This window comes from Boleophthalmus pectinirostris, unplaced genomic scaffold (genome assembly GCF_026225935.1).
Source record: "Boleophthalmus pectinirostris isolate CB_2022bp ecotype Guang Dong unplaced genomic scaffold, ASM2622593v1 HiC_scaffold_10, whole genome shotgun sequence".
Lineage (NCBI taxonomy): Eukaryota > Metazoa > Chordata > Actinopteri > Gobiiformes > Gobiidae > Boleophthalmus > Boleophthalmus pectinirostris.
Genome location: NW_026570971.1, coordinates 16,482,731 through 16,497,353, shown reverse-complemented (window position 1 = coordinate 16,497,353; position 14,623 = coordinate 16,482,731). Strand labels below are relative to the sequence as shown.

Sequence of the window (14,623 nt, the reverse complement as noted above, 5' to 3'; positions counted from 1 at the left end):
TTGTGATATACATTTTCATATTTTTGGCTTTTGTTTAGGTAATAGCTTTTGCATTGCTCTATATTTTACAAATAAATATTTTACTTGTACTTGTAAGTCTAAGATTTCCAAAGCTATGTTTTGACTGTGAACCGCAGAATTTGCAACATAGATTTATTTTGGATCACATTAAATATTGCTTTTGTGATTTTGAAAAATGTGTGTTTGTCTTACATATTCAGTGACTGTGCAATATACCTGCTATATACCAAATAAATTATACAAATGATATATATATATATATATATATATATATATATATATATATATATATATATATATATATATATATACTATATAAATATATTTTTGTGTGCGCTTTATGCTTGGAGAAATGACCAAAACCAAAAGTACACAAGGAGACTGTATGCATCATTTATTAATTTGTACAAAATTAAATTAATGTTAAATTCTCTTTGCCATGAAGGACCCACACAGAAATAGAAATACATGTATCCATGTCAGAATACAAAGACTATGTGCAAAGTGTTTGGGAGCAGGTGGACATCCTGCAGCATCACATGCCAGGCCTGTGTGCTTAATCCTATGCCAACAAATGCAAATACAGTCATACACATTTGCCAGAGCTGCATACACACCTCATCAGGTTTTTTAAAAAGTCTGACACAAAGAGGGTCTCACACCGCACTCACATCCATACATTACATGCACTCACAGACTCGCATATCAGTACAGAAAAGTAAAATTTCATATAATTTACTGCAGTGTATCTGACCTAGTAATCATTCTTCGTATTTACAACGTTTATTCAGCCACTTCATACTTCATTAATACAACGAAACCTTATTTGTAAATTCACATCATACAAACAACTCACAATACCTTTTGAAAAAAAGAATAAATATGAAAAGATACTGTACTGTTGATTTTTTCATTAGCCCAATAGTAGCAGCTGGACCCTTCTCTACCATTTGTGATGCTAATAAAGAGAATTGTCTTTCACATCCCAGTTTGGTAAATTTTCAAGGATTTGCAGTGGGCCAGGTGCACATCTATTAGTCCATGTGGAGAGTTTTCCATCAGTCACCATAGTCCCATTTTATCAAAGCATGTGTGGAGGTCTATCCTTCACATGAACGACTAGAATATCTAGTATGAACACTGTAATAGATGTTCCATACATGTACGAAGTTATCTTCCTATTGACCAATTGACTGCATTGTGCTGAGTTGTGTTCCCGCTTAATGTGACCAAACCAAGCTTAGAGGTGACATAGGAGCATGCTGCCTTGTACTCACTCCTAAAGTGCTTTTGTCATGCCCAAGACCATGCACCGTCAAAGTCCTGTCATAGCCAAGTTGGGCAGCAGCTTTTAATCTCCCTCTGTTTCCCCCAGGAGCCTTTGGTCCATGGATTGCCAAAGGAGCCAGACCTAATGCATTTCTTCTTCCTGGCCTCCAGTCTAGGTGGATGTAGTTAAGAAAGTGACAGTCAGCTATAGGGGGGTCAGCAGCGGGACATGCGTTTGCGGTACTGCTCCACCAGCGGGACCAGGCACTGAGGTGAGCCGCACTGCAGCAGGAATGGGTGCTCAAGCAGGTCAGTGGCACTGGCTCGCTCCAGGGGGTCCCGGGTGAGCATGCGGTCCAGGAAGTCTTTGAGAACAGGAGAGATCTAGAAGCAATTGGAATTTTAGAAATAGTACTACAGGTATTTACTACACATTGAATAAATGTTTAAAATAGTTATATTAAAATCTTACTTGCAGAATATTACAATTATTTTCCTTGTTTTAAGTTTTGAAATGCATTTTTGTAAATACTAAATCTGCATACCTGGTTGACATTTCTCACACTAGGAGCTGGTTCATCCCTCAGCCTCTTCATTGCTGCAACAGGAGTTTCACTGAAGTACGGAGGCTCTCCATCCACCATCTCCACCACCATTATGCCCATAGACCAAACATCCACCTGAATCCACATACACAGGTTAGTTGTTGTTAATTAACTCATATGTTTAATATAGACCCAGATTTACTGCCAACATAAGGAACCTCACACTCTGCCTTCTCACCTCAGTGCCATATGGAGATTTGGAGATGACCTCTGGAGCCATCCAATAGGGTGTCCCCACCAAAGACTTACGCTTAGGGATGTCCTTACTGATCTGAGCGCAGAATCCAAAGTCAGAAAGTTTAACCTGTACAGAAAAAAGTAATTAAAATGAACCATGTAGTTGTAGTGGTGCTGTACTTTTCACTTTCAGTAGTAATTTTAGTGGTTGCTTTGGATTTAATAATATTATTTTTAAATAAAAATACAATATATTGTTGAGTATTTTGAATAGCTGAGGATTTAAATGATTTACATCGTTAGGATACTTATTATTAAGGACAAAGCAGAATGTTCTGAAAGTAGAGCTTGTACCCTTCCGTCCAGTGTTAACAGTATGGAGTCACTCTTGATGTCTCGGTGGATGACTCCCTGTGAGTGCAGATAGGCCAGGGCTTGCAGCACAGCTTCACACACTGTGGCAATCTGCTCCTCATTCAGCCTGCTCAACCACACACCAACAGACAGGTTTTACATTAACATTTGAGCTTTTGGCAGGCACACTTTTACAGTGCAAACCACGCCAATCCATGGCTCAGAGGAAAGTTAATTTCATGAATCACTGCGATTAGAGACAGATCAGAGAGTTCAGATCAACAACTCCCACATCCCGAGTGACTAATAAAACTGTATGATTTTAAAAGTGCATCATATAAACAGGTGAGCCAATAGAGTCATATCAGCAACAGGAGGTCCTAAAGCATTTAAAAGCAAACCCAGGTAACCAGCTCTTTCACTGTTTTTACTTGTGCAAACTATAATGCTATACAAATTAGGCATCACAATTCATATATGAGACATTATTTAATTATGTTAATTAACTCCACTGGCTGTGTAATCCAACATCACCACTGATTTGGGAAAAGGAGAATTGTTCTGTCAGTATTAAATTTATATATATCTTTGAAAGCCTTTGCTGTGGCAGCTGGCTTATTTTAAATGTCATCTGGTTAGAGAGACACATTTTCATTGCTTTGTGTCAAGAGAACAGACCCCAGGGTTATCCTATAATGATTTATTCTGCCATCTGTTAATACACTGGCAGTTTTAGTTATTGATGGCTGTTTTGTGAAATAATGTGATAACTCCAAAAGTTAAAATATTATTCCACTATTTAAATTTTATGTTAAAAGCCTAGTGATTTAAAGAATTAAAAAAAAAAAAAAAACTCCTTTTCTCTCTCAAACATAATACAAGATGACTGGAGTCTTTATGTCCTTGCACATTATGAGATGATACTGTACTGCCCCCTTGTGGCAGCTGAAGTTATAAGCGATGATCTCATAAAAATAGTCAATGCAGCATACACAGACTTGGGCAGACGCTGGTAGTGCTTCGTACCTGGTTTCGGACACAATGTTGGTGAGTGCTCCCCCCTGCAGGTACTCCATGATGACCCACAACTCCTCCTCCACCAGGGCAGATTTAAACATCTCCACCACATTTCTGTGCTGATAGTCCCTCATAATTACCACCTGCAGGAAAGCAGTCGCTATAAAACCACAGGCTTAAAAGCAACATTAAATGGCCGCAAGGGTGATTTGCCAGTGGATTTTTAGAAATTCTAGCTACATCGTTCAATAGTTTTTCTTGTATGGTAAACAAAAAACTGCGTGCCTCCACAGTCTGTCACATGCTTCTTTTGGAGTTAAGTCTGAATCTTATCCACATGACATTATGTCAGGTTTTATTCAGCTAATAGATAAATAAATATATACATTTGTAAAATGCACTCAAACAAACAAATACTTCAGTACCATTATTTATTGGTATACTTGTACTATACTTCATGGACGTGGTAATCAGCAGTATATTCAGTGAAAATAATATTGGTTTCATGTTTTGGGATGTCCCTGCAGTGATATGTTTTGTCATTATTTTGCTCTCCACAGAACCTAAAAGCTTTAACTTTCACCTTGACAAAACTTTTAGTACAGATTTTTTACAACTTAATTTAGATAAAGTAGGTTTAAACTTAACAGTGTAGAAATAGTCCCATACCTCATTAAACAGAAGCTCTCTCCTCTGTTGTCGTCGTAGGTCCATCATCTTGACTGCCACCTGTCTGCCGCTGTGTTTCTCAGTGGCAATGCACACTACCCCTGTGGAACCTTCTCCTATCTTCACAAAGTTCTCCAGGTAAGAGCGTGGATCGCCCTTGTCCACCACCATCTGCAGGGCAGCTTTGAACTGTTCATGGGTGACTTTGGGTGGGTCTGGAGGGGGCCGGGGTGATGGGTGCTGAGACACCCTGAAGGCCGGGGAGCAGGTGCCAGGAGGACTGGTGGCTAGTGATCCCGTGGGAGAGGGTCTGGGCTGAGAGGGACTGTCCTGAAGAGGGTACGGAGGGTTGGGACATCCTGAATGTCTTAAGAATGGCTCAGGGACATTAGCTCTCAGTCCCATGTTTGGAGATAGACCGAGGGTGTAGCTTGCCGAGGACCGCACTGTCCTCTGGGGCCTGATGCCACCTCCCACCAGAGGACTGCTCGTGCCAGTGGGCAGAAAGCCCGAGTGGTACCTCACAGACGTCTCTGTCTGCCGGATAAGATAACACAGAGGGCAGTGAAAGCCTGCTGGCCGACTGCCTGCTGCAGATCAAGACCTACTTTTAAAGAGAATGTTAATCAACTCTTTACTATTTCACAGCACTTTGCCTGATACGACCCATGTGAATGCTGTTTATATGTATAAGTATAAACCGCCATGCCTGGAATAAACATACAGTATGTTCAAGCGAGTGGCAGCATCAATAAAATACATAACTAACCAAACACTTCATAATTAATGTAATCAGATCAAAACTCAAAATTAACTGGTAATATGATGCAGACAACATTTGCACAAATAAGCCTGTGTAAATGAATAATATATGAACTTACTTTAAGATCATAGGAAGAGAAGGGCCTCCCCGGGCTGTTCTGTGGGTGCATGTACATGGGGGGAGCTGGTCGCAGCTCTGAAGTAGCTTGCTCTGGGTGCTGTGGAGGCTGCTGAACAGTCATACCAGGATTGTAGAAACAGGCCACAGGTCTGGGTGGTGGTGGCAGTCCTCTAGGCAGTGGGATGTCCCTCTTCCAGATGACTCTCTCTTGAGGGCTGCCCATGTCTGCGCTCATGTATGCCGTGTGACTAGGCGCCTGGATACTTTGTGTCTGAGGAGGTTGAGGTCCTTCATGAGGGATGCTGACTTCATAAGTAGATTTAGCTTTTGGTAAGATCCCATTGGGTTGTAAAGTTATGCTCTTCTTCATGCCTAAATAAGGTGTGTTGGTTTCACTGTGAATGTTCCTGGCCCTGTCTCTCCACTGGTCCTGAGCATCATTGTCTTCGTCCTCGTCCTGAGTTAGGCTCTCGTACTGGTAGGTGTCGCCCTCGTTTTCTTCACCCAGACGACCCAGAGACTGGGCCCGTTTCCGGTTGGAGGGGCTGCTCTTCCTCAGAGAGTTTGAGCTGGTCACCGATAGCCGGCTCATATCGTTGATCATGGCAGAGATGTAGTCCCCGTGACCAATCATGCTCCCACGCACTATGGTCTGAAAGAGCCAAATGATTTATCTTAACGAGGCACGTGTCATCATCACATTATAGAAAGATTAGTACCATGGGAAATAATTAGTGTGATATAATCATAGCTGAGGGGCATGTTAAATTTAGACTTGAGAATCTGCTAAGGACATCGTTGTCACACTACAAAGACTTTCTTTTCTCCTGAAGCTTTTTCTAGCAATGCCCTAAATTTATGTTTGAGTCATTTAAAATATACGGGCTGTTCTGACGTTATCAAATACCATTTTAGATGCCATGGGCGAGAAAAGACAGAAGCTAAACTTGCCCAGACAGAAATGGCAGCTGTGTTTTTTGGTAGAATACTGTGAGGTGGCTCATTAGTTTGTCTAACGGTAGAGTCATATTTAGTTCACGGTCAGTCAACAGCTTCTCTTGTTTCTCCTGTTCAGCGCCACTACACATGGGGCATGCAGGTCAGGTGACATATCACCTCACAGTGCCCATATGCACACCTTTAAACAACAAACTAACATTTAAATTGTATATTTACATTATTCTGCATTTAGTATTTATTGTTCTATTTAAGGCATTTAAGCAACTTTCATTTTAGTTTTTCATCTCCTGTTATACCTTTAAGTACTCCAAAGCTCACATGATGGTCATCAAATTACCTTGTGCCAATACTGGCAGAGCAGTCATAAAACTGCTGTTGGTTTTTTAGTACCTCTGCCATAAAGTGCTGTGACACTACGCTCAGCAAAACAAAGAAACAGTGAGACTTGCATCAGTCACTGGCGTTCCCTCTGCTGTACAGCTGCTGTACCTGCACTTTTTATCCCTCTGCTTGACATCTGTGCGAATGCTCTATACACTGTTATTAATTGCCCGTGTGGCGTAATAAATCTTATGGTCCCTATGAGCATTCAACACTGTACACAGCAGGGTCATTAGCCCAGCCCCAAGAAGGGAGGAGATGTAATCTAAGGCTTTTTCTGAGACATTTCTCTGCTGAATTCACAGTATTCTAGTGTATCAATACAACAAGCACATCAGCGTAAGATTAACCCTTAATGATGACATGGTGGTCCAGTTTCAGGTGCTCTGGGATTAGAAGTGTTTATCTAGTACCTTCTTTGGCCTGAGCTCCACTTCTGTGATTCTGGATGGGTCCACCACTGGCCGAGGCCTCCGCAGGTTCTCTATGAGGCTGTGCCATTGCATGGGCAGCCCCACAAAGCATCCTCGCTTCACATCAAAGGAGGTGTGGACACGGTGCTCGAAGTTCTTGGGCGCTGATATCTCAGGCCTCTTCTTTTTTTTCTTGCGAAACATGCTCAGTTCCACACAGGCCACAGCTTGCCCACTTCACGGTATCCCTGAAATGAAAAAAAAAAATTAGCTATTAGCTTTAAAGGTATTCTGCATTTGGAATGTTGCAAAACTATATTTTATGTATTCAGTTCAGTTTAGGCCTGGGTGATCAGTAAATACAGGAAATGGTAGTCTTTATCAATTAGCTTTTATAGACGTACATTGTTATAGTTTACCTTTAATTTATCTTATTGGAGTGGCATACTATTAATATTCTTTAAAAACAAGTGATTGTGTCATGATTGTTATTTGATTGGTCACTGCGGACCTCTTCTCTATGTGTTCTGTGTATTCAGATGAACACTCCGACTCTCAGAGGTTGGCATTTAAACTGTTCCAGTTCTGACTATTTTACTGACTATATGTTTTGAAACGTATCTGTTCAATTACAGCGTTTTCTTTATCACTGCCCTTTTCTTTTACTTATGAAACTGTGGCCGGCCTGGCGTCACCCACAGGCTCAGAGTGTATTAACAGAAAGTGCCCAATGTGCATGGTCTATATACATGTTTCTACAAACAGCATTCTACAGCACTGCTATCATTCATATCCCTTTTTAAGTAGATGATGTTGTATCCTTGATTGCAATGTGGGCAGCCACTTAATCTTGGGATGGATGGCTCTGCATTTGGCGGGATGTGGTCTACTATATGTTCAGCCTTAGTTCCCTTTCAATGCAGGGAAATAATTAAATACATTACATTGCTTTCCTGGGCTGCACAGCTGTGAGAGATAATCACTCTTGTTTGAATCCTACTGTATCATTACTTTTAGTGTGCCCAGTGCATCCCGCCTGCTTATCACAACATAAATTTGTGCTGAGTGTAAAATAATAGTGGCAGAGCCCTACAAGGTGCCCCGATAGATCCAGATACTATCTCCCATCATGCTCGGTCAAGGGGTTGGAGTGGAGGAAATGAGTTTTGCAGCGTCCACAGCTCAGTGGGCTCTCAGCACCTCCGCCCTCAGACCAGCACGCCTCTAATCCACACCAATACATACGCCAAACCAGTGACTAACCACGCCACTGCTGCAACACACTGGAGGGTAAAGAGGGGGTGTGCCCATTCTCACTAGCCTAGGCCAGCCTCATTTTTAGAGCATGAGGAGGACAGAGGGAGTGGAGATAACCCTGTGAGGAAACATGCCACCCCCCCTTCCGAGGATAATTCAATCAGAGAGCTAATATGCTAAGTGTTGCATAAGCATATCAGTCTGTGCTCTCCCTATGTACACAAAATGGTGCTGAGGAGGGCTTTAATTCTATCTGACAGGGAGATTATAATGTGAAGGTGGAGCTGGAATATGTGGGGGACAACATTACATCCAATTTTAGTCAAATCTATCACTTATGGAAAGGCAAGTATGACCATCCCTGAAGACACATACGGAGGAAATTGTTTTCTTGTGATGTAAACAGAATAATCTTGACACAGAAAGTCACAAAACAGGTTATTCTTTACGCCTGTCCTAACCCTGGACAAGTACACTGAGTCATGGAGAGCATCTACTTCATAAATTAAAACCAACTTCCTACCATACCAAACTTGGTATGTGAACATTTACAAAATAATTATTACAAAACATATATACTAACGACATTCGCTATATTGTATTCCTTTTTGTCGAGTAATTTTTATGTGCTTTTCCTACATAGTAATGCACATAGCATTCCAACATTCAACATCTTCTCCCACTTTGTGCTAACTATGCAGTCCTAGTGCAGAAGTTGGCAATGTTTGTACAAATATTTACACAGAGCCCTCATGGATCCTTTACAAGGAGATCAATCAATATTTACTCATGAGTGAAATGCAAACGGCTACACTTCTCCACTGCCAGCAATAATGGGGTGATACCAACACAAATAGGACAGCTGCCTTTGCGCGCCACTTTATCAAGCCTCATCAGTTCAAAGCAGGCAACAACACAACAGTATTCATTATTCATCCCAGTACTGCTTACCTCTGAAGCTGCCAGAAAATTTTAACTGACAAATCTGATATTAGCACCATACTAAAACACACTGACACACTTTGTTGATGCATTTCCTGATGACAGTAATTCAGTGGATGCAATTATCAATTAACAAGCCTTAATCACATGCGTCTGGCTTTATATCGACCTCACTAACTGTGCTGAGCTTATGACTGTCTTGATAACAATGCACTATTGATTTCTAAGGCTGTGATATTTATGCAGAGAGCTGAACTTGCAGGGTGCATAATCATGTTTTCTGGTCACACACAAACTGCAGGGATTTGACCCTATGCCTCAGTGGCTTGTCTTGAATCTATCAAAGTGCTGAGGCAAAAAACCCAGGCCAGCAGCTGTCAGAAACATCAGCAGCCAAAAAAGGATGAGGTCACTTGGAAATTCTGCTATACACGGGGTGTTTCCATCTTTGAAAGCACATGCAAAGGAAAACTTAGATGATATCAAATTCTTGTGCTCAATAGTGCAAATGCTGGAAATTCTTAAAGACACTATTTTAGTATTAGTATAACCGTTAATATTTGCCCAATATTGATTAGAGATAACATGCGGAGAGAGTAGTGTTTACATAGCAGGGACATTTACACTGGACTTGAACCAAAAGCGCATCAGTATTTTTATCGTTATGACCTATTTTGCAAGTATTAATTTTTAAGGACAATGAATGCTGGCCTTACTTCGGGTATTGACAACCCTGTATGATGTAGTTGCAGCTTGAATGTTATGTAACAAGAAGTTTATACTGCGAGCCTCTGCCAAAATATTGGGGTCCCACCCTGCATCCAGACAGCGATCCAGGACCACACCAAAAATTTTACAACATTACAAACATCCTGTGAATGACTCTTTTTGAGTTTTCTTACTAAGATTTTGATAATCAACATGAAAGACTAAAACCTTGGCAGAGGCTGTTATTTGAAATTATAATGTTAAAAAATGTTATTTTGTTTAATCATCTCTCACATTTGATGTACATAAAATGCATATTAAACAAATACTTTAGTTTAAAAAAAAAAAAATCAAATTTCAGTTCTACTTTTAATGTGTTATTGCGTGCCAACACCTTCAGTTCCTCCCCCGAAATACAGTGCAGCCTAGAGCCAAATTCCCCACTCTCCATGCTGTCAGATGAATGCTTCAAATCAAGGCCTTACCCGTGACCGGATGGAGCATCTTCACCTGGCAGAGCAGTCATGCCTCTCATGCCATACCTAAACCCAAGCAGGCCATCCATATGTTTTCCATAGACATACTACGGAGGTTCCAGCCACTCTGAGCAGGACTTGTGGGGGCGAGTGGGAGGGGATAGAGATGAGGGAGATATTGGATTTGCTCAATGCTGCTGCTCCGAGCTGTGTTGAATGATTTTTTTCTATTTGCCCTGATTCCAGCTCTATCTTTTTGGTTGGCATGCATGTAGAAATGGTAGCGAGGGTGGTGCACGCTCAGGTGACTGTGCTGCCAGGATTACAGGCTTCCACTGATCTAATTTTAGGACACATCATTTCACTCTGCTCCTCGCGTATAGAGCCAAGCACGTGTTTATTTTGCACAGGATTCGTGTAAAAATAGTGGGGATGAATATGGGAGACAATTGAGATGACATAATCCTCTTTTTGCTCATGTAAGTCAATGTATCTATAAGTATAATCCAGCTATAATAAATTACAGTGGGAACATCACCGTTTCACACAGGATAGATGACATGGAGGTCTTAACTGCTGTTTTTGGACTGTGCACTGCAGTGGCAAGGGCTATTCTATCAGCTTCATTACGATGACCGTTTTGCCCTTTGAGTGTAATGAGACTGCCTCTCGAGGGGGTGGCAAGGGGGGGTCTTGGATTGGTCATGTCTTGTAAAGAACGCTCACATAGAATTTCATATCTGAGGGGGAAAGGTACACAGGCTTTGTACGTGACTGAGCAGTGCAATAGCCATGTTTATGATTTAAGTTGATGCGTGTTTTCCCTTTGGAGTCACCTCTGTCCACATGAAGGCATCGTCAATAGGAACTGACAAGTGATGTAATGAACTGTGCTCAATGACATGAAATAACATGGAATAATGTTGTTTTCATGCATATTTCATGCTGAGGGTCTAACACAGCATGCACAACTGAATGCTTGCAACTGGAGGAACTTTGAAGAGATACGCATCTGCTTTAGTGTGTTAGTAGGTGGTCAAGGACAAGAGTTTTAAATAGTCTTTCTTTGATTCTGTTTAGAGTGATTGATATTATACATTTACTTCACAAAGTCAAACAGTATCATAGAGTCTTTAATACAAAATTGATCCCAGGGTCATTTTGGTGTCTCACCTGGTAGAGCAAAAGAACATAGCCTCTCCACATATTTAGCTCTCTAATAAAATCAAGGCTAACTCACAAGAACATCTGAATTGTGGATGGCTCTATTTGTAACTAGTTCTTTATCTCTTGGTCCTATAATGACATTTAAGTATAATGCTGAAGGTTAGGTTTACATGACCTATTGTTCTTTTCACTCACAGTACTACTACTTCCCTGATTTTCTCTTATATGTAATATGTTATAGATTTCATTTAGATTTCTTATTTGACCTGTTGTATGTAAGAAACGAGCCTCTGCTTTTGGAAGCGCACTGTTCTGTAAAATATAAAATACGATGTACACGTGGAGGAGTGATTGATGTCAGTTGTTCAAGGGCAACAGGCATTCATGCATTGGGCCTGGACTAATATTGACAGGAGGACACATAAAAAAGAAGGTCAAGATGGTAGGATGAGGGACTGATATTAAAAAGCACTATACTTTCCAAGTGATTTTTGCATCACCTCTGTGTGTACAGTTTGCAACCTGTTACACTGTGCTCTGTGTAGACAGTGAAGAAAAATTTAAGATGAGACGCTTGCATCAATCGAAGCCATACATCATGTTGTCAGCTGATACATATTGACACTGATCCTCTCGGACAACCCAGTGGACAAGAAAACTAGTTTGCCCTGTCCTTCTGTGAGCACAGTGGCTAGCAACAATCACATAGTTGTAAGCATTGCCTCTATCTTTCCTTAAACGTGATGACATTGTAAAAGCAACACTTGTACTATAGAGCTGTGAGAGTTTATGGGATAGTCTTTACTAGTGCTGACACAACTCTGTGTAAATGTATGTATTGAATAGAGATAAGGGGTAAAGACTATGCTGCACTGACCAACACTCTCTTTAATTAAAGATTCCCTTGGCTATCGAAAGTGCTTTGAACAATTTGACGCTGCACTGATAAAGAAGTGTGATCTGTTCGGACCAATAGTATGAGCCCAAATCGTCTCTCTGGGGTCTAATTTATTGATGCACCAGTGCAGGCTTTACAGTGCACAAGCCTATGAGAGCTTTGATTTAGCTTTTCCAAGCCAGAAAAACCTCATTGTAATAGTCCAAAGCACCTGTCATTTTTAACCTGGGAATGCCTTTGCTAGTATCATTCTGCACCAGCCCCACTGTCCCGCTCTGTCTCCCTCTGTGGGTGCTGCTGGAACCAAGTGAGGGGACTCGGCACGCTGCCCTAATTTGGACTCAGAGTTTGTTTTAATCCGTAGTGCTTTGCGTCTCGTGGCCAGTGGGGAAGATAAAGTCGGTGATGCAGACTGCCCCCTGTTTCAACCATAATCTGACATTTCTGAAAACAGGCCATGTGACAAAAGTGAACAACCCACACCTGATTCCTGTTCCTATCTTTATCACGTCCTGTCAAGCTCACTGTACAAATACCATACAATACTATTTTCTGCTTTTAGTGTCTGGAATAAGGCAACAAAGGGTATGAGGCAATAGATCAGCATTCAAAAAAGTCATGTCTCACCTTTTCTACCTTGTCTCTCTTTTCCAGTATATCAATAAGTCACCCAAGACACACAAAGAAGGCAGTTTTAGACTTGTAGGACCTTACTCACATCCCACTCACACTTGCAATGCAGAATTTACTTTGACCTCACATAAAGGATATGTTACAACAGGCCAAGACAGAGTTTAACTTGGGAAGTCTGCTCTGTTGTGACTCACAACATGCTTGGTGGAAAATCGGCTCACCTTGACTCTTTATGTTGTAAATTTCTTTGAAAGTAAGCTCACATATAAGTGGATTCAGCACACTAACTAATTACATGCATAGATTCTACAGAGCATTTAGCATTTAATAAAACTAGCTACCAGCTGGGTCATCTAAGTACATAGGTATATGGCTTCTGTGAAGGTACATACACAGGGTAGTGCAGTAGCATTGCAATTCTCAATTCCTCTTACAAAATTATGTTTTAAATCTGATCCATTTTGTGTCTTTGTTTTCCAACTCCTTCACATTTACACAATGCAAACATTACTTCTTTTATGTGCTCAACCTCTTGTATAACTGGTTTCTTATGCATTGTATTTGCTTACAATATCTATGTTCCTTTCTTGCTTTTCCACATAATCCTTGTATGCACTGAACCTCATACACTGGTTGAATTAGAAGGATCACCGGCAGCCCAGACTTGACCAGAAAACATCAGAAGCAAACAGGAAGCTACTGTCTGTGGCACCAATGACATATAAACAGTTCACTGCTGAGTGGATAGTTGCATCTTTTCCCTTGACATACAGGTTGAGGAAAGCAGAGGAAGAGAATGTGGGGGCTTTTAAGGAGGAGGGGTTAGTAGAAGGTGAAAGCCTGTGAGATGCGGTCCATCACTGAATCCATCCACAAAGCTTTGTAGTGCATCAACACCTGGACACAAAGGCTCACTGCCTGTCTACATTCCCTTCTTTAATGCCTGCCGACAGCCCACACTAGAATGCTCTATCAATGACGTTAAGCCTCTTTTGCCTTCTCCCCCACCCCCCTCTCACCCCGTTGCCTCCACAGTGGAAAAGAGGTAAAATCTGTCTTTCCACCTTACCTTGCCTTGTCCAGTGAAGAGGAGAAGTCTCCTCTGGGAAGGATGTGGGGTGAGCACATACACACTCGCATGCACTGTGATAGCACGCTCACAGGCGCTCCGCTAAGGATGGGGATGGAGGCTTTGGAGCTCAAGCCAGCGCACACTGCAGGCTGCCGCTTGCCTGGGAAAGCCTGATGCGTTCCTCCCTCCAGGCAGAAGCGCACACGGCCATCTCAAAGGCTCTTTGTTGGGCTTGATTCATCACCGGCTCCTGTGCTGCTGGCTGTGTAGTGGTCCGTGCACCAGTGTCTTCTCCTCAGCACACAGGACAACCGTTTACACACAGCAAGGGGCAAAGCCATGAAGAGAAGAGAGGCAGCGTCCAGGAGAAATGAGATAAATATGACGGCCACATTTGGCTCCTTTACTATCCCTGTCTTGTGGCTTCTGTGTGTGCCTCACACACAGGCTCTCACACCCTCCCACCTCGCCGTCTCTCCACTCTCTCTATTCCTCCTCCTCCTGGTGCCTTTATCACTTCCCTCCTTCCCTGCCTCCTCCCACTCCCTCATTGGGCTGTCTTTTGCAAAAGCCCAGAATTGATAGCAGCATGTAACCGTGCCTGAGTGTGCTAGCGTGTTTTTTACAGACGGTTTCCAGTGACTGTCTGTAAGGCGAGAAGAGCTCCTTTTACACCCATCACCTGGCATACCTTTCAGCAGCCTGACGCTGCCACTGTCTT

At 41.9% G+C, this 14,623-nt stretch overlaps 1 protein-coding gene across 1 annotated transcript; it reads right to left on the bottom strand.

The window, feature by feature from the left end:
• Positions 1-443: 443 nt before the first annotated feature.
• LOC110155399 (serine/threonine-protein kinase PAK 4) lies at positions 444-14,369 on the bottom strand. The gene is made up of 9 exons (XM_055157752.1): positions 13,900-14,369; positions 6,750-6,997; positions 4,994-5,647; positions 4,113-4,649; positions 3,453-3,586; positions 2,427-2,553; positions 2,074-2,199; positions 1,836-1,970; positions 444-1,674 (listed from the first exon to the last, which is right to left on the bottom strand). The coding sequence occupies exons 2-9, from the start codon at positions 6,951-6,953 to the stop codon at positions 1,507-1,509; spliced, it is 2,085 nt and encodes a 694-aa protein (XP_055013727.1). The 5' UTR covers positions 6,954-6,997; positions 13,900-14,369; the 3' UTR covers positions 444-1,506.
• Positions 14,370-14,623: the final 254 nt, after the last annotated feature.

What these genes read in the sequence shown, in the direction of transcription:
- LOC110155399 (XM_055157752.1), bottom strand. Translation starts at nt 6,953, where the DNA reads ATGTTTCGCAAGAAAAAAAAGAAGAGGCCTGAGATATCAGCGCCCAAG. An exon ending in AACATTGTGTCCGAAACCAG is followed by an intron (nt 2,554 to 3,452) that starts GTACGAAGCACT and finishes GTGGTTGAGCAG; the next exon opens with GCTGAATGAGGAGCAGATTG. An exon ending in TGTTAACACTGGACGGAAGG is followed by an intron (nt 2,200 to 2,426) that starts GTACAAGCTCTA and finishes TTTTCTGTACAG; the next exon opens with GTTAAACTTTCTGACTTTGG.